General features: G+C 41.3%; 1 protein-coding gene across 1 annotated transcript in view; it reads right to left on the bottom strand.

Annotated features, from left to right (window-relative positions):
• Window positions 1-20,746, bottom strand: part of LOC101106121 (cytochrome P450 4X1) — a 55,655-nt gene that overhangs the window by 14,933 nt on the left and 19,976 nt on the right. Inside the window, exons 2-6 of the mRNA XM_004001945.6 lie at window positions 18,683-18,824; window positions 17,333-17,377; window positions 15,760-15,887; window positions 11,195-11,322; window positions 10,958-11,112 (exon numbers count right to left, since the gene is read on the bottom strand). Of these exons, the coding sequence (XP_004001994.2) occupies window positions 10,958-11,112; window positions 11,195-11,322; window positions 15,760-15,887; window positions 17,333-17,377; window positions 18,683-18,824 (598 nt within the window). The remainder of the gene's footprint in view (window positions 1-10,957; window positions 11,113-11,194; window positions 11,323-15,759; window positions 15,888-17,332; window positions 17,378-18,682; window positions 18,825-20,746) is intronic.

Here is a 20,746-nt window from a genome sequence, read left to right as displayed (position 1 = left end):
CACTGGGTCAGGAAGATCCCCCCTGGAGAAGGGAATGGCTACCCACTCCAGTATTCTTGCCTGGTGAATCCCATAGACAGAGGAGCCTGGTGGGCTACAGTCCATGGGGTCACAAAGAGTTGGACATGACTGAATAACACTTAATTTATGCAGATGTGTATTTTCCCATCAAATGACAACTTTTGTTCAAAGTTCCAAAGACAAACACAGCAGATGAAAATATACTTTATATGACTAAGTAGGCAATATAATTAAAACATTAAAAATGTAGGTGCAAGTAATCAATCATTCTTTTCTTTCTCAGTCTGATCTCTCATTTTCATGGAAAAATTATCACATTAAATGGAATGAAAAGAAAACGACCAGCAAAGAAATGCCAACCTATATATAACTGAAGGGGCTGAAAAGAAAAAAAATATTGGATAGAGTGTTTAAAATTATAATCCAAGAAAACTTTTTGGAAATAAGAGAAAAATTAAATCTACACATTAAAGGGCTCATACTATGTCTGGAAAAATTGGAACAGAATAACCAGTTCATATATATATGTATATCTCTCCTAATAAAACTACTTGACATTAAAGGCAGAGAAAAGGAAATTCTCAGAGATTCTAGACAAAAATATCAAATGACTTTTAATGATGATGAATTAAGCTAGCATCATACTTCTCAAGAACAATAAAAAAAATCAAGGCAAGGTTAAAGTATTTAGGAAAAACTCAAGGAAACAAAGTATGAGGCAAAATTTTTATCCAGCAAAACTATCCTTCATGTATCAAGCCTACCAAAAAACTGTTATAAACTTATATGAACTCAGGAAATGCTTTGCTCATGAAGCCCATCTTGAGGAATCTATAGTGGATGAGTTTCATTTAACCAAGAAATTACTGGAAAAAATTTATTAAAATAACTGAGGTGGGCCTTTCAAAGATTTAATTCTAGATATCAGAATAAAATAAGGATAAAGATGTGGACAGAATAGTAACACATAAGCATTAAAAGTGAAAATAATGCTACCAGAAATAGGAGGAGTAGGGAAGGAAAAAGCTGGCTTAAAATTCAACATCCAAAAAACTAAGATCATGGCATCCAGTCCCATTACTTCAAGGCAAACAGTTGGGGAAATAATGGAAACAGTGACAGACTTTATTTTCTTGAGCTCCAAAATCAATGCAGATGGTGACTGCAGCTATGAAATTGAAAGACACTTGCTCCTTGGAAGAAAAGCTATGACAAACCTAGACAGCATGTTAAAAAGCAGAGACATTACTTTGCCAACAAAGACCCATATAGTCAAAGCTATGTTTTTTCCAGTAGTCATGTATGGATGTGAGAATTGGACCATAAAGAAGGCTGACTGCCAAATAATTTGTGTTTTTGAACTGTGGTGTTGGAGAAGACTCTTGAGAGTCCCTTGGACTGCAAGGAGATCAAATTAGTCAATCCTAAATGAAATCAATCCTGAATATTCACTGGAAGGACTGATGCTGAAGCTGAAGCTCCAATACTTTGGCCACCTGATGTGAAGAACTGACTCATTGGAAAAAACCCTGATGCTGGGAAAGACTGAAGGCAGGAGGAGAAGGGATGACAGAGGACAAGATGGTTGGATGGCATCACTGACTCAATGCATATGAATTTGAGCAAGCTCAGGGAGATGATGAAGGACAGGGAAGCCTGGTGTGCCGGAGTCCATGGAGTCCGTGAGCAGAGTCGGGCATGACTGAGTGACTGAACAACAAATATCAACAATCACTTTAAACATCAATGGTTACTACACCAATTAAAAGACAAAGAAGGTCAGAATGCACCTAAAAAACAAGGTCCAACTGTATGTTGTCTACAAGCCCACCTTCAATATATAAAGATATACATAAATTAAAAGTAAAGGGACGAGAAAGATATACCATGCTGCTGCTGCTGCTACTAAGTCGCTTCAGTCGTGTCCGACTCTGTGCAACCCCATAGACAGCAGCCCACCAGGCTCCCCCATCCCTGGGATTCTCTAGGCAAGAACACTGGAGTGGGTTGCCATTTCCTTCTCCAATGCATGAAAGTGAAAAGTGAAAAGTGATAGTGAAGTCGCTCAGTCGTGTCCGACTTTTCGTGACCCCATGGACTGCAGCCTACCAGGCTCCTCTGTCATTGGGATTTTCCAGGCAAGAGTATTGGAGTGGGGTGCCATTGCCTTCTCCATATACCATGCTAACTAATCAAAAGAAAGCTGAAGAAGCAATGTTAGTTTCAAACAGAAGAGATTTCAGAGGAAAGAAAATATTGGGGATAAAGAAGAGTATTACATAATGACAAAGGGGTCAATTATCCAAGAAGACAATGATCTTTAATGTGCATGTGCCTAACAAAGAGCCTCAAAATGCATGAGCCAAAAAGTAATAGGACTCAAGAAGAAATAAATAAATCTACTATCATAGCTGGAGACTTCAATATCCCTCTATCATAATGGACAGATCCAGCAGGCAGAAAACAAGCAAGGATATGGTTGAACTGAACAATATCATCAATTAACTGGATCTATTTGACAACTATAGAATATCTCATTCAACATGAGAACGCTGACCAACACAAACCATATTTAGGGCCATAAACCATAATCTAGACTTTAAAAAATAGAACTCATAGGATGTATGCGTTCAAACCACAATGAAATAGAAATCAGTAATGGACAGATAATTGGAAAACTCCAAATTATTTGGTAAGTAAACCACACACTTCTAAATAACACATAAGTCATAGAAGTAGTCTCAAGAGCAACTTAAAAAATATTTTGAATTAATGAAAATTCAAATACAGTTAATCAAAATTGTGAGATACAATGAAAGCAGTGCTAAAAGGGAAAGTTATAGCTTTAAAAGAATTATCAGAAAAGAAGAAAGATCTAAAATCAATCATCCAAGCTTCTCCCTTGGGAAACAGAAAAAGAAGAAAAAAATTAAGTCCAAATTAACTAAAGGAAAAGAAATAATAAAAATCTGAGCAGAAAGCAATAAAACTGAAATAAGAAATAAAGAGAAAAAATCAATGAAATCAAAAGTTGGTTCTTAGCAAAGATCAATCAAGTTGATAAATCTCTAGCCAGGTTAACTAAGGAAAAAAGAGAAAAGACAAATTTGCTATTATTAGGTATAAGAAGAACCATCACTTCTGATCTTATGGATATTAAAAAGAGAATAAGGAAATATTATGAACAACTCCATGCTTACAATTTGATAACCTAGCTGAAATGGGTCAATTTCCTGAAAGACACAATCTACCAAAAGTCAAAAGAGAAATAGCTAATCTGAATAGACCTCTATCTATAAAACTGTTTGAGTCAATAATTAATAACCTTCCAAACCAGAATGGACCAGACCTGGTTGATTTCCTTGGTGATTTCTACCAAACATTTAGGAAAGAAATCCTACCAATTCTCTGCAATCTCTTCCAGAAAAATAGAAGCAGAGGGAGTACTTCCTGACTTATTTTATGAGACCAGCCATTATTCTCACTCCTAAACTGAGACAGGCCTGGAATCTGGGACCCTTTGCTGCAGTGCTAAAAAGCTTGTACCTGGACACATCTCTTCTCAAGCTACAGTATACAAAGAAACTATATGGGACTACAAATTATTGTGTGCATGTGCAGTTAGGGCAAACTCTAGACCAAAAGATATAAAATACACAGGCCAAAACCAAAACCCTTCTGCTGTTTCTGAAGGACCTGGAGCCAAAACGGGGTGTCAGGAGCAAAAGCAGGGTGTTCCGCAGGGTGCCCTGCACTCAACAACACAAAGGATGGGCAAACCACCTCAACCACCCTTCCAGCCAGACCCCTGCACACACTCCTATCATCGCCCCATGTAAGAAACAAGCTCAGCCACCCGCCTTGGGGACCAAGCAAGGGAGCTTGTCACTTGTTTCTGCTCCCTCCTGGAGTCCCAACGAAGGCTTGATTGAATTTCTTGTCTGGCTTCCAGTCAATTTCTATTGACTGGGGAAGACCAAGAACCCTGGTGGGTATCAAAACTAAATAAAGACATTACAATAAAGGGAACATTTTGGAGGATAATTTGGTGGATTCTGACAAAACTAAACTTATCCTTACCATGACATCTCTAATCATCCTCCTTGCTATTTACCCAAAGGAGCTGAAAACTTGAGTTCATACAAAAACTTGTACACAAATGTTTATAGAGGCTTTACTCAAAATTGTCAAAACTTTGCTTTTTGAAAGCAACTAAGATGTCCTTCAATAGGGTAAACTGTGATACACTCATAAGTGAAAGTGAAAGTCACTCAGTCGTGTCCGACTCTTTGTGACCCCATGGACTTCACAGTCCATGGAATTCTCCAGGCCAGAATACTGGAGTGGGTAGCCTTTCCCTTCTCCAGGGATCTTCCTAATCCAGGGATCAAACTCAGGTCTCCCACATTAGAGGTGGATTCTTTACCAGCTGAGCCACAAGGGAAGCCCTTATACAATAAAATAGAATTGAACAATAAAAATAAATGCACTATCAAGCCATGAGGATACATGGAAGAACTTTAAATGCATAATGCTAAGTGAAAAAAAAAAGCAATCTAAAAAGGTTACATATAGTATGATTCCAGTTAATGACATGGAAGAGGCCAAACTATAGAGACAGTAAAAAAAATTAGTGGTTGCCAGGGCTGTGGCACAAAGGAAGGAGGGCTAAGTAGGCGGAGCACAAGGGAGTTTTAAGGGCAGTTAAACTATGCTGTATGATACTGTAATGGTGGAAGCATATCATTACATATTTCTCAAAATCGAGAGAGTGTACACATAGAGAGTGAACCCTTAACTATGGACTTTAGTAAATAATAATGGCTCACGAGGGCTTCCCTGGTGGCCCAGTGGTTAAGAATCTGCCTTGCAACACAGGGGACACCACTGGTCCAGAAAAATCCCACGTGCCAGAGGCCAACTAAACCCATGTGCCACAACCACTGACCTTGTGCTCTGGAGACCACCAGCCACAACTACTGAAGCCCATGTGCTTAGACCTCGTGTTTCTCAACAAGAGAAGCCACTGCAATGAGAAGCCGACGAAGCACAAGTAGAGAGTAGCCCCTGCTGGCCACAACTAGAGAAAGCGCATGTGCAGCAGTGAAGACTCAGTGCAGCCAAAAATAAATAAATTAAATCAATAAATATATATGTAAAATCATAATGGCTCACCCACTATAAGAAATATACCATACTTATACAAGATGTTAATAAGGGAAAGTATGTATATAGGGGGTGGTGAAGAAGTCGCAATATATGGGAACTCTGTGCTTTCTGCTCAATTTTTCTATAAGCCTAAAACCCCCTGAAAAATGCCTTATTAATTAAAAAAATACTACAAAGTCTTTAATTGATTCAGTGTGATTTAGCACACAAATTGGTCTACAATGGATAGAAAAGAAAGTGAAGAAACAGGTCCAAGTACATTAGAATATGATAAAAGTGGTTACCTCAAACTGACTGGTAAAGATGGGACTTTTTAATAAATGGTGATGGGACAATTGGATAATCATTTGGAAATATTAAAGCAACTCTGTCAAGAGTCCTACCATCATCAAGTGGGTTTATGTTAGGGACACAGCTAAACATCCTACAAGGCACTGGACGGCTCCTCACTGTCTGCATAACAAAGATTTAGCTAGCCCCAAATGTCATTAGTGCCACAGTTGGGGTATTCTACAATAGGGGAAGGCTTTCGACTATCGCTCAAAATCTAGATGCAGTAAAAGAAAATATGAATAATTTTGACTAATGGAAATTTTTGAAAAGTGTTTATTTTCAACCAACTTAACATTTCAGTTCAGTTCAGTTCAGTTCAGTCACTCAGTTGTGTCCGACTCTTTGTGACCCCATGAATCACAGCATGCCAGGCCTCCCTGTCCATCACTAACTCTTGGAGTTTACCCAAACTCAAGTCCATCAAGTCAGTGATGCCATCCAGCCATCTCATCCTCTGTCGTCCCCTTCTCCTCCTGCCCACAATCCCTCCCAGCATCAGGGTCTTTGCCAGTGTGTCAACTCTTCACATGAGGTGGCCAAAGTACTGGAGTTTCAGCTTCAGCATCAGTCCTTCCAATGAACACCCAGGACTGATCTCCTTTAGGATGGACTGGCTGGATCTCCTTGCAGTCCAAGGGACTCTCAAGAGTCTTCTCCAACACCACAGTTCAAAAGCATCAATTCTTTGGCGCTGAGCTTTCTTCACAGTCCAATTCTCACATCCATACATGACCACAGGAAAAACCATAGCCTTGACTAGACAGACCTTTGTTGGCAAAGTAATGTCTCTGCTTTTGAATATGCTGTCTAGGTTGGTCATAACTTTTCTTCCAAGGAGTAAGCATCTTTTAATTTCATGGCTGCAAGCACCATCTGCAGTGATTTGGGAGCCCAGAAAAATGAAGTCTGATACTGTTTCCACTGTTTCCCCATCTATTTCCCATGAAGGGATGGGACTGGGTGCCATTATCTTAGTTTTCTGAATGTTGAGCTTTAAGCCAACTTTTTCACTCTCCTCTTTCACTTTCATCAAGAGGCTTTTTAGTTCCTCTTCATTTTCTGCCATAAGGGTGGTGTCATCTGCATATCTGAGGTTATTGGTATTTTTCCCGGCAATCTTGATTCCAGCTTGTGCTTCCTCCAGCCCAGTGTTTCTCATGATGTACTCTGCATAGAAGTTAAATAAACAGGGTGACAACATACAACCTTGGCGTACCACTTTTCCTATTTGAAACCAGTCTGTTGTTCCATGTCCACTTCTAACTGTTGCTTCCTGACCTGCATACAGATTTCTCAAGAGGCAGGTCAGGTGGTCTGGTATTCCCATCTCTTTCAGAATTTTCCACAGTTTATTGTGATCCACACAGTCAAAGGATTTGGCATAGTCAATAAAGCAGAAATAGATGTTTTTCTGGAACTCTCTTACTTTTTCCATGATCCAGCAGATGTTGGCAATTTGATCTCTGGTTCCTCTGCCTTTTCTAAAACCAACTTGAACATCAGGAAGTTCACGGTTCACGTATTGCTGAAGCCTGGCTTGGATAATTTTAAGCATTACTTTACCAGCATGTGAGATGAGTGCAATTGTGTGGTAGTTTAAGCATTCTTGGGCATTGCTTTTCTTTGGGATTGGAATGAAAACTGACCTTTTCGAGTCCTGAGGCCACTGCTGAGTTTTCCAAATTTGCTGGCATATTGAGTGCAGCACTTTCACAATATCATCTTCCAGGATTTGAAACAGCTCAACTGGAATTCCATCACCTTCACTAGTTTTGTTCATAGTGATGCCTCCTAAGGTCCACTTGACTTCACATTCCAGGATGTCTGGCTCTAGGTGAGTGATCACACCATTATGATTATCTGAGTTGTGAAGATTTTTTTTTTTTTGTACAGTTCTGTGTTTTCTTGCTACCTCTTCTTAATATCTTCTGCTTCTGTTAGGTCCATACCATTTCTGTCCTTTATTGAGCCCATCTTTGCATGAAATGTTCTCCTGATATCTCTAATTTTCAAGGGCTCTCTAGTCTTTCCCATTTTGTTTTTTTCCTGTATTTCTTTGCATTGATCGCTGAGGAAGGCTTTCTGATCTCTCCTTGGTATTCTTTGGAACACTGCTTCAGATGTTTATATCTTTCCTTTTCTCCTTTGCTTTGCGCTTCTCTTCTTTTCACAGCTATTTTTAAGGCCTCCCCAGACAGCCATTTTGCTTTTTTGCATTTGTTTTCCATGGGGCATGGTGGCTGCGATGGACTGTGCAGAAGCATGCCGAGAGGAGCTACCCCAAGCCCAAAGTCAGGGGCGGCGACCAAGAGTGCCAGGCTGAGATGGCACAGAAGCGGCCAAGAGAAGCTACCCCACGTCTGAGGTCAGGGGTGGTGGCTGAGAGGAGCAACCCCTCGTCCAAGGAGCGGTGGTTACATGGGCGCAGGACGGCTGAGAGGAGCTATTCCACATTCAAAGTCAGGAGGGGTGACCTTGTCCAAAGCAAGGAGCAGCGGATGCACTTTGCTGGAGCAGCCATGAAGAGATGCCCCACGTCCACGGTAAGAGAAACCCAAGTAAGACAGTAGGTGTTGCAAGAGGGTATCAGAGGGCAGACACACTGAAACGATAATCACAGAAAACTAGTCTATCTGATCACATGGACCACAGCCTTGTCTAACTCAATGAAACTAAGCCACGCCGTGTGGGGCCACCCAAGATGGGCAGGTCATGGTGGAGAGGTCTGACAGAAGGTGGTCCACTGGAGAAGGGAATAGCAAACCACTTTAGTATTCTTGCCTTGAGAACCCCATGAACAGCATGAAAAGGCAAAAAGATAGGACACTGAAAGAGGAACTCCCCAGGTCAGTAAGTGCCCAATATGCTACTGGAGATCAGTGGAGAAATAACTCCAGAAAGAATGAAAGGATGGAGCCAAAGCAAAAACAATACCCAGTTGTGGATGTGACTGGTGGTAGAAGCAAGATCCGATGCTGCAAAGAGCAATATTGCATAGGAACCTGGAATGTTAGGTCCATGAATCAAGGCAAATTGGAAGTGGTCAAACAGGAGATGGCAAGAGTGAACGTCAACATTCTAGGAATCAGCGAACTAAAATGGACTGGAATGGGTGAATTTAACTCGGATGACCATTATATCTACTATTGCGGGCAGGAATCCCTCAGAAGAAATGAAGTAGCCATCATGGTCAACAAAAGAGTCCGAAATGCAGTACTTGGATGCAATCTCAAAAACGACAGAATGATCTCTGTTCGTCTCCAAGGCAAACCATTCAATATCACAGTAATCCAAGTCTATGTCCCAACCAGTAATGCTGAAGAAGCTGAAGTTGAACAGTTCTATGAAGACCTTCAAGACTTTTTAGAACTAACACCCCCAAAAGATGTCTTTTTTCATTATAGGGGACTGGAATGCAAAAGTAGGAAGTCAAGAAACACCTGGAGTAACAGGCAAATTTGGCCTTGGAGTACGGAATGAAGCAGGGCAAAGACTAATACAGTTTTGCCAAGAGAACACACTGGTCATAGCAAACACCCTCTTCCAACAACACAGGAGAAAACTCTACACATGGACATCACCAGATGGTCAACACCGAAATCAGGTTGATTATATTCTTTGCAGCCAAAGATGGAGAAGCTCTATGCAGTCAGCATAAACAAGACTGGGAGCTGACTGTGGCTCAGATCATGAACTCCTTATTGCCAAATTCAGTCTTAGATTGAAGGAAGTAGGGAAAACCACTAGACCATTCAAGTATGACCTAAATTAAATTCTTTATGATTATACAGTGGAAGTGAGAAATAGATTTAAGGGACTAGATCAGATAGAGTGCCTGATGAACTATGGATGGAGGTTCGTGACATTGTACAAGAGACAGGGATGAAGACCATCTCCATGGAAAAGAAATGCAATAAAGCAAAATGGCTGTCTGGGGAGGCCTTACAAATAGCTGTGAAAAGAAGAGAAGTGCAAAGCAAAGGAGAAAAGGAAGATATAAGCATCTGAACGCAGAGTTCCAAAGAATAGCAAGGACAGACAAGAAATTTAACATTTAATTTCCCCCTAATGTTCTGCACTTTGTTTTTTTATCATAATTAGGCAATAGCAAGAGAATGTGAATAATTGTTTTCACTAAGTTCTGTGTAGATGCCTACAAATCCACTCCTGTTTCCTCTAATATTTAAATATTAATATTTTTGGTGTGGGCCATGTACACACAGGTTTGATAACTACTGTTATACCGAAAGCCCATTTGTATCTTGGATGATTTCTAATCTGCTTATCTGTATGTCCTTATAATATCTATATTTGTGTGTCTCCATTTGTATGCATGTGTAGGTGTGTCTTGCAAGTTTCTTGGAACAAATGTATTTTATATTTAACATTTATTCAGTTCCAGGGACTGTCTTAAGTGCTTTACATATATTAACATATTTAATCATCATCACAAAGCAATAAGATACTTTTTTTAATCTTCATTTTACAGATAACCCTGAGACAGAACAGTAACTTGCCCAAAGTTATACTGCTACTCAGTGGTGGAGCTGAGGAAGGATTAATTAATGGCCTGATAAATATTCTCTGTTTTGGTGTTCATGAAAAGTAGTGTTGAATTGCTTAAAAACTTAATTATTTCAACTTTTGTTTATGCTTTGCTAAAACTACTTATTTTCGAATGAAGCTTCTTTTCTTTTATTTTTTTATTGGGGTTAGAATACTTAACAAGATCTACCTAAAGTGCACAATATTGTTCACTATAGGTTCTATGTTGTACAGCAGATCTTTAGAACTTATTCATCTTGCATAACTACTTTATACCCATTGAACAGTCCCCCAGGGGGTCCTTTTTTTGAATGTATGTCCATGTTTACTCTGTTCCTCCATTTATTCCTATGTTGCCTGAATATTTTTAGCTTGTCATTACCATGACAATCACTATGCAAAAAGCCATGCCAGGTATGCTATAAAATGTTAAGTGCCCACTTGCTATGTTATATTTGCATATAATAAAAATATTGTAATACATAGAAAGGGCTTCTCTTGTGGCTCAGCTGGTAAAGAATCCGCCTGCAATGTGGGAGACCTGGGTTCAATCCCTGAGTTGGGAAGATCCCCTGGAGAAGGGAAAGGCTACCCACTCCAGTATTCTGGCCTGGAGAATTCCATGTACTGTATAATTCATGAGGTTGCAAAGAGTCGGACACAACTGAGTGACTTTCACTTTCACCTATATAGAAAAATTCAGATAAGACTATTATTGTGGATGTAGCAAACTCTTCTATAGGAATTATTTCATTTGAGCAGTGTTCCTATAAAAGCTCCATTAAGAACAAGAATTCTTTCTCTTTTCACACTGAGACTTGTTCCTCTAGAGAGACAGAATACAACTATGACAGTGTATGGACTTGGACAATCCAAACTCAAGAAATACCTGTATGCTGATGCAATATCTTGTTTATCTCCCGCAAGCGGTGGCCCAGAGGGCTTAATTTGAAGATTAGGTCACAGTGATAAAAGTAATTGTACACGCGTTGTATAAGGATATTGCTGCCTTCACTTGTTGCTTTTACATAATAATCATGGGAGCTAGAAGAGGGAGTGGAGATAATATGTAAATAAATGGCTTAAATAATGCAAAAGAGGTTTTTTTTCCCCTCCTGTAACTGACCTGTCTGTTTGGCAGTTGGTTTCCCAGCTGAAAATACATTTCATGAGTACGTCCAGGGTCATCAAGTCAATGTGCTCATAGACATCCAGAAGTGCATCCTGAGAGCCACAAATCTTCTCCCACTTATCCTGGCACAGGAGGTCAAGATCAACATCATCATCATCATCAAAATGCTTTTATCTGAAAGTTCCTCCCTGACGCTTCTCTTACCATGTGACAGAGACAATTCTGACTTAGCAGGGGTCAAAGGTCATATAAGTAAATGTTAACCCGAAATAGCTGCCCCTTATTTCACCAGTAAAATGGGTTTATTTAGGCACAGCAAAGAATTGAAATTCAGGACATGCAATCACGGTGCATGCGTGCTTAGTTGTGTCCAACTCTTTGTGACCCCTTGGACTGTAGCCCACGAGGATCCTCTGTCCATGAGATTTCCCAGGCAAGAATACTGGAGTGGGTTGCCATTTCCTCCTCCAGGGGATCTTCCTGACTTCAGGGATCAAACCCACATCTCCTGTATCTCTTGCATTGTAGGTAGATTCTTTACCATTGAGTCACCTGGGTAAGTCAGGAGAACAAAGGACAAGAACAGTTATAGAGGAGAAGGAGGACTTGGGGGAGCTGTTATAAACAGAGTCCATTGAAGGAAACTGGGAGATTAGATTGCAGTGGTTTTTCATTGTCCAAGTTGTGATAGTCTCATTAACTGGACTGTTGCAGGTAAGGAGAAATTCTTCTTTTCTTTTGCTGGATAGTAAAGTAGTAACCTTCTTCCTGTTGGACATGCAGAGGTAGGTAGGTTTCTTCCAATTGGATCTGCAATTGACCTCTAGTGGTAGGACTTGAGAGCTCCCCTTCTGGCTTCCTGACTCCATTTTAAATGAGATTTCTGTTTACTAATTTTCACATAAATAAGCCAAGTGCTTACTTGGCATGAGGAAGGGAAAAACGCACCCAACTAAATGAGAAAAAGCATGGAACAAACCAGGTATCTGGTAAATGGCTGAGGTAAGCATTTTCTGGCCTTCCAATTATTATCACAACTCTTGTTTCAGAACAGATCAGGGTTCCAGTAAAACAGATAATCTCACACAAACCCATAATTACAAGGGTTCTCCCCAGGGTTTCCTCCTTCTTCAGCCCCCAGATTGCTAGATACCCTACCTATCACTACTCTCAACCACTATAGCTACACTTAAACATAAACTTGGAATTAAAAATAATTTTTTTTGATTTAGAAGTCAGGAAAAGAAATAAGTAGTGAATAGGAGCAGCTGCGGGGAGGTGGCTCTCAGCCAAGCACTGCTGTGTCTACTCTATTTCCTCCCCTAAATGACCCGCTTCCACTACCAAAACGTTTTGTGCCTTAAACTGTCACAAAGTTCCCTGCTGAAAATGTATTCATCATAATAAGCATTCTTTGTGTAAAAAATACAAATAAATGTACATGTTTTAAGTTTCAGTTCAGTTCAGTTTGGTCACTCAGTCATGTCTGACTCCTTGCGACCCCATGAATCACAGCACTCCAAGCCTCCCTGTCCATCGCCAACTCCTGGAGTTCACTCAGGCTCACGTCCATCGAGTCAGTGATGCCATCCAGCCATCTCATCCTCGGTCGTCCCCTTCTCCTCCTGCCCCCAATCCCTCCCAGCATCAGAGTCTTTTCTAATGAGTCAACTCTTTGCATGAGGTGGCCAAAGTACTGGAGTTTCAGCTTTAGCATCATTCCTTCCAAAGAACACCCAGGGCTGATCTCCTTCAGAATGGACTGGTTGGATCTCCTTGCAGTCCAAGGGACTCTCAAGAGTCTTCTCCAACACCACAGTTCAAAAGCATCATTCTTTGGCGCTCAGCCTTCTTCACAGTCCAACTCTCACATCCATACATGACCACTGGAAAAACCATAGCCTTGACTAGATGGACCTTAGTCGGCAAAGTAATGTCTCTGCTTTTGAATATGCTGTCTAGGTTGGTCATAACTTTCCTTCCAAGGAGTAAGCGTCTTTTAATTTCATGGCTGCAGTCACCATCTGCAGTGATTTTGGAGCCCCCCAAAATAAAGCCAGCCACTGTTTCCACTGTTTCCCCATCCATTTCCCATGAAGTGATGGGACCGGATGCCATGATCTTCATTTTCTGAATGTTGAGCTTTAAGCCAACTTTTTCACTCTCCTCTTTCACTTTCATCAGGAGGCTTTTTAGTTCCTCTTCACTTTCTGCCATAAGGGTGGTGTCATCTGCATATCTGAGGTTATTGATATTTCTCTCAGCAATCTTGATTCCAGCTTGTGCTTCCTCCAGCCCAGTGTTTCTCATGATGTACTCTGCATAGAAGTTAAATAAGCAGGGTAACAATATACAGCCTTGATGTACTCCTTTTCCTATTTGAAACCAGTCTGTTGTTCCATGTCCAGTTCTAACTGTTGCTTCCTGACCTGCATACAGATTTCTCAAGAGGCAGGTCAGCTGGTCCGGTATTCCCATCTCTTTCAGAATTTTCCACAGTTTATTGTGATCCACACAGTCAAAGGCTTTGGCATAGTCAATAAAGCAGAAATAGATGTTTTTCTGGAACTCTCTTGCATTTTCCATGATCCAGCGGATGTTGGCAATTTGATCTCTGGTTCCTCTGCCTTTTCTAAAATCAGCTTGAACATCAGGAAGTTCATGGTTCACGTATTGCTGAAGTCTGGCTTGGAGAATTTTGAGCATTACTTTATTAGCATGTGAGATGAGTGCAACTGTGTGGTAGTTTGAGCATTCTTTGGCATTGCCTTTCTTTGGGATTGGAATGAAAACTGACCTTTTCGAGTCCTGAGGCCACTGCTGAGTTTTCCAAATTTGCTGGCATATTGAGTGCAGCACTTTCACAATATCATCTTCCAGGATTTGAAACAGCTCAACTGGAATTTCATCACCTGCACTAGCTTTGTTCATGGTGATGCTTTTAAGTTTAGATCAAGCTATATTTGTTGAGCACCCACGCCTACAGCTGAATGTTAAGGATTTGGAGGCCACAGAAAAAAAGGCAAGGAAATTGAAAGAAATCTTTTACCCAAGTGTCAACTATTTAGTCAGTTGCTTTCATCCTGACGGCTTCCCAGGTGGCACTAGTGGTAAAGAATACATCTGCCAATGCAGGAGACTCAAGAGAAATGGATTTGATCCCTGGGGTGGGAAGATTCACTGGAGTAGGAAATGGCAACCCTTTCCAGGATTCTTACCTGGAAAAGTCCATGGACAGAGAAACCTGGTGGGTTACAGTCCAGGGGGCTGCAAAGAGTCAGACATGGCTGAGGATTATGTAAGTTTTACCGAGTACAAAAAGTGAGTTTGCTAATACAATATTGTTAATCAATTATATTTCAATGAAAATTCTATAAAAATAAATAAAATAAAATGAAACCTACAGGAATACCAAAAAAATGGAGTCTAGAAGAAATGAGAACAAAAGAGGCTCTCCAGAGACACTTTGCAACAAAGCAGGGGAGGAGCTGTAAGAGGAGTCTTGGGGAAATACGCAACTGAAAAGCAAGAAAATAGAAATGGTTCATCAAACTGTTGATAAACTCAAATATCACCACAGGCTGATTTGCAGCTGTGCATAAAACTGCACAGCACCAGACTTGGAAAGCATGCCCTCTCTAGCCTGTACTTCTAGGTTTCTGCCTTGAGAAAGCACAACGAACATTTTAGTCACAATCCCAGTCAATTTCAGGTTAAATCTGCTTTTGTGAGCTTGGCTGAGGACCCAGCCAACCAGGTAGTAACAGTGGTTCTCTCTTGGGAAAGGGATGGGTTTGCAGATGTAGGTGGACGGCAACTTTGACTCTGTTTGTGGTGTTTGAAGCATTATAATGAGACTGTATTAATGAATTACTTGTCTTATTTTCAAGTGTGTACAATTTAAAAATCAAAAATATGCCATGTACAAGTGGAATTTTGGACTAGAACTCATTTATAAATTAGGGACCACCCACAGGAATATTCTGCAACATCCTTCTGTCTCTTTGGAAGAGCACAGGTCAGCTCCTAAGGATACTCCACTACCTGCAAGAGGAAACTCACATCTTCGACTTCAATGTAGACACATTCTTTCTAGGTCCTTTATGGCCTTCAGGCAAGTCTATTCCAACCTTCAAACTTTTACTCCTGCTAACTCATTGTGCCTAAAATGCCCTCATCCATATTATCCACATATTCAAGTCCAGCTCATATTTCATAGTAAATTTGAGTCTCCTCTGAATCTGAAGCTATTATAGCTACTTCTAGTTTCCTTACTTGTCACTACAACACTTATCATCTGAGTCTTACCACTTGGTACTTGGTTTACTGCCATAAGATCTCAAAATATACCTAAGATGGATGACCAGATCTTCTTTTTTTATCATCCAAAGAATGATAGCAAAGGCTTACATGGACTCTCATTGTTTGGTGGGTACTTGTACATTGGTTAATTTCTAGAAATCATCCTCATTTGACTTTCACTACCCACTAAACAGATATCTGATACATTCGCTGTAGTGTTTTGCAACACACCAGAGCACTTTCATCCCTTTACTAACCAGCATGATGTTCACGGATTGAACCATCACTTCGACGAATGATTTCAAGGTATTAAAATGGAATCCAGGAGTTAGTAGGCGACGGTGCTGAGACCATTTGGGTCCATCCAAATTCACTAGTCCTTTTCCTTGAGAAATTAAAGGCACAAAACCACATGCCATGTTATTAGGTGAGATGGGGAAGGACAGGTGAGCAACACAGACATCATGGAGTTACTGTTGGTGCACAGACAGTGGTGACATGGTGGAATGTCAAAGTAGTGCTTGTACATTAAGGATGAAGTGAGTTTTGATGCTTATACCTGGGATGGATTTAGCACTGTAAGAAAGACCCTGAGTTTTGAAGCTGGATAAGCATGCTAACCCTGAAATCACCAGTTACTACCTGGTAGTAATTAAGTTATGTAACCTCCCTGGAGTTTGGTTTTCTCAATGAGAAACTGTGATAATAAATACCTACTTCACTGGGTCACTGTGCAGATTAAATGAAGGCATATACATAAGGCGCCTAGCTTGGTCCCAGCAAAGGCGCAACAAATATTTATCTCCTATCTATTCAAAACCAATCCGTAAACTGCTGTCTGAACACAAAATTCACAAGCAACTAGATAAGAGGTTTAAGTCTGTCTTTGGCTACCCTTTCCTTCAGTGTTAGTCTGTGCTTCACACCTGTAAGTGATACAAAGTGAAAAGACTCATCAAACCTAAGGACTCATAATCTTCTGTTACCAGAGACGTAAAGATTTGGCTTTTAAAGAACCTTAAAGTTTATTAACATCTAATTGCCATATTCATTGAGTGCTTATAACATGCCAGGCTTTCGATAGATACATGCTCCAACGCTGATACAATGCCAGCCATTAACACTAAAATGGCTAATATGAAAATATGTGTTTCATTCAATCCTCACAATAGCCCAGAGATGTGATTCTCATCTGTATTTTCAAAGATGAGAAAACAGAGGCTTAGAGAAATTAGATGACTTCTCCAAGATCACTCAACTAGTTAGTGGGGATAGGGGAAGGGCAGGATTCAAATTCAAGTAGCTCTGAATCCAAAACCTATATTCTTTCATTTAATTCCTTCCTTGTCTAACATAAAGGCCAATTATATAACTAAAAAGCTTAATTTGTAATTAGGCTTGGAATTTGTAATTAAGCATGGAATATTTTCAAACTGTAGTTTGAAGCAAAACTTTACTGATTTGCATATGGAAATACAGAAACTCCAAAAAGAAAAGGAAAGATCCAAGAAAACAAGAGAGAAGAAAGAATAAAATAAAGAATGTGGATGGTAAGGCTGCAGTTTTAAAGACAAGAGATGGGACAGATTTACAGACAGGCTGTCTTGCAAATGAGACTTTGGCAGAGAAATTGACAAGGAGGGTTCCTAGGAAGTTGCACTGTGCTGACCTTAGGACTTCCTCTTGACCTTCCCCCTAGAAAACTCCTAGTATAGATGTACCATATTCTCCATGCTTTTGAACTCTAATTTGAGTTTCCTTGGCAAGCTCTGCTATCCAAATGGGGCTTCAAGAAAGAGTGGGTCACCTCCTTCATTTGCACATACATACCAACAGTTGGAATAATGAATCTATACAGGAATCTGGACTTGGGATCTGCAGAGTCAAGCAGAGGAAACAAAAGACAACATTAGAGGAAAATCACCAAAGTTGGGGATGGTTCTCTTCATTTGCCTAAACTAACCACAAACAGTGAGCAAAAGGGAGCCTGGGGCTCACTCCCTACAGCCCTTGGCTTTCTTGGCTTAGGAAGCTGACAACAGCAGCTCCAGGAGGCAGACAGGTACACAAATCCAGATTCTTTCCTTGTTTCCACTTCCTCCAGCAGGAGGGGGGAAACAAGGCTCGGCCCGGGAGAACACGACCACACCACATCGATCCGTGGAGCCAAGGTGGGGCGGGGGGAGGCACGGCGAGGACAGTCACCAGAGGGGCCCGCTTTAAGCCTCGCCGGCAACCTCCATCCCCCCCAGAGTTGGGACAATATATCACATCTTTTTTGGAAAGCAAATTAACTATTAGAGCCGAGACCTGCAGAACCCGGAGAAGGAGAACCCTGAAAGGGTTCCTGAACTCTAACATGAGGGTGTTTTACAGCTCTTGTCCTTTACAAGATGAATATGAGACAAATCAGAGCTGTGGGACTGGGAGACATGGAGGCTTTCAGGGAAAGTCTGCTTTTATAAGGTTTTACTAAGAGTAAGGGAGGTAATGGGGCTTCCCAGGTGGTGCTAGTGGTAAAGAACACACCTGGCAATGTAGGAGACTTAAGAGACATGGGTTCAATCCCTGGGTCGGGAAGATCCCCTGGAGAAGAACATGGCAACCCACTCTAGCATTCTTTCCTGGAGAATCCAAGGGACAGAAGAGCCGCAGGCTACAGTCCATGGGGTCGCAAAGAGTCAGACATGACTGAAGCGACTTAGCGCGTGCATGCACACAAGGGAGGTAATAGCACAAAGAAGCTGAGCCTATCATTAACTTTACAAAGTTGGGAGAGCAAAAACTGGACATTTGAATTTTGTGGTATGAGATAATCTACCCTGGGAACATTTCTCTTGAAGACTTTATACTCGAGAAAGGGGCTGAGGTGGGGAGTATTACTCATGCTGCAGTCACAAAACCAAGAGAGGAAAGGAAGGCCCTGGAGATCCAATGGTACCTTCTAGGTTTAAGATACACTGCCCTAAAATGGTCCAGGGAAGTCTGAACAAGACAAGTGACTAGGGGGATGTGGGAATCCCCTTCAGGATTGGTGGGAAACCTCTCCACCCTTCCGCCAGTGTCTCTTAAAGGCCCAATACCAATCTTTGCTTCAGAATTCCTTTAGAATCCTTCCTGTGGGTTGTGTCATATCACTTCTAGGAGGATTAGGATCCTGAGATTCATCTCTTTTCTTACCTGTTCTGCTCAGAAATGTCTTTGCATAGTCTGGATCATAGATATAGAAAAATACCGCAAAGGGCCCAACCCAGCGAGGAAATGCACAAGGGTATTTTTCTACAATCTTCTCAAGGTTCTCCATTTTACCATCTTTAAATAACTGCAATGAACAAGTGAAAGAAATGAAAGAAGTCAGCCAGTCTGGACTCATCCCCCTCTATAGACACAAGTTGAACTCAGGTCCTGGATGAGGTCCCACAGGTAGAGGGGCTTGACCCTTTTCCTGGAAGTGAGTGAACACACTTTCCTTGGGATTTCTAAGCCTAGAGTATAATTTTCTAACCAAACAGTATATTCATCTTTTCAATATAATATGTTGTATCACCAGACAATGTTCCTGTTGAATGATACATATTGTGAACTGTTTCCCCAAGTGAGAAGGTGCAGTGAATAGAGTCACGCACTCTGCCTCACCTGCCAGCATCACATACTTAGATTAGAAGTGGAGTCCAGAAGCTGAAAAAAATGTTTTTAGGTGGGAAGGAAAAAACATTAGTAGATTGAACATGACCCATCATCCAGCTCACCATTCCATTTCTATAAATACTGATGACTGATTTTTTCTCATGACTTAATAGTAAATGCTCTCTAAAAATCTGCCTATTCCATCTGCAAAGAAAGCCCAATTCTTTTCCCTTGTAATAGTAGAAGGTGCATTTATATAGGTGTGTAAATCTTGCTGCTGCTGCTGCTGCTAAGTTGCTTCAGTCGTGTCCAACTCTGTGCGACCCCACAGACGGCAGCCCACCAGGCTCCTCCATCCCTGGGATTCTCTAGGCAAGAACACTGGAGTGAGTGGCCATTTCTTTCTCCATGCATGAAAGTGAAAAGTGAAAGTGAAGTTGCTCAGTCGTGTCTGACTCTTAGCGACCCCAGGGACTGCAGCCTACCAGGCTCCTCCGTCCATGGGATTTGCCAGGCAAGAGTACTGGAGTGGGTTGCCATTGCCCTCTCCAGTATAAGTCTTGAAGTAAGGTCAAAAACAAAACTCTCAGCTTCCAACATTTATACATTAAAGTACAAATACTGCCATCAGAGATGAACTTTTTGCCTTGATAAGCAGATTACTATGGCTCATTTAAATAGCTACTTCTCTGGTGGCTCAGACAGTAAAGAGCCTGTCTACAATGTGGGAGACCTGGGTTTGATCCCTGAGTCGGGAAGATTCCCTGGAGAAGGAAATGGCAACCCACTCCAGTACTCTTGCCTAGAAAATCCCGTGGACGGAGGAGCTTGGTGCAGGCTACTGTCCACGGGATCGCAGAGTCGGGCATGACTGAGCGACTTCACTCCACTTCACTTCTGAGGTAGGAAGGTAGGTGGGCCTTGGGCTGAGCCACTGGAGCTTGTCTCCAGCTGACATTTCAAAGAAAAGACAGGGGCAGAGAGGAGCTGAGCTCTGCTGGAACAAAAAGATAAGATGACAACATATTTTGGAATCAAGAAGATCTTCTAGACCACACATGTGCAGAAAAGATCCTCAGGGGTCAGGGAAGGGAGGAGGCACCAATCCATAACATGTCTTGCCAACCTCGCAGAGACTCTTGCGTGAATCCATCTTGGCTAAAAGATATGCATGCACATCCGAAGGACCCTGAATCAGACCAGATATGAGCAACAAGCAAGATGATTGGCCAGAGGAAACCTGGAAAATCCACCCCCTCATATAAGCAATTTAAGTCACCCCCAAAGCACGACCCTCTGAGCCCACCCATGTGTTCTTTCACATGTATTCTGCTTCTAATAAATGCTTTACCCACCATACTATCTTTTGCTCTTTGATGAATTCTTTTTTCAAAGAAGACAAGCAGTGAGGTCCCATTTTAAGCCCACTGGCCCTCAGGGTCTAGTGGTTAAGGATTCAACACTCTAACCACCACGACCCAGATTCGATTCCTGGCCAAGGATCTAGGATCCTGCTTCAAGCTACTGCACCCCAAAGCCCCCCAAATCACTTCTAAATCACTGACAATAAGATCCATTTACATCTGCTTGTTGTATAAAGTGTGAGGGTAGAGAGGA

This window comes from Ovis aries, chromosome 1 (genome assembly GCF_016772045.2).
Source record: "Ovis aries strain OAR_USU_Benz2616 breed Rambouillet chromosome 1, ARS-UI_Ramb_v3.0, whole genome shotgun sequence".
NCBI lineage: Eukaryota > Metazoa > Chordata > Mammalia > Artiodactyla > Bovidae > Ovis > Ovis aries.
Note: the sequence above shows the minus strand (reverse complement) of the source record. Positions and strands in the feature narration are given on the sequence as shown.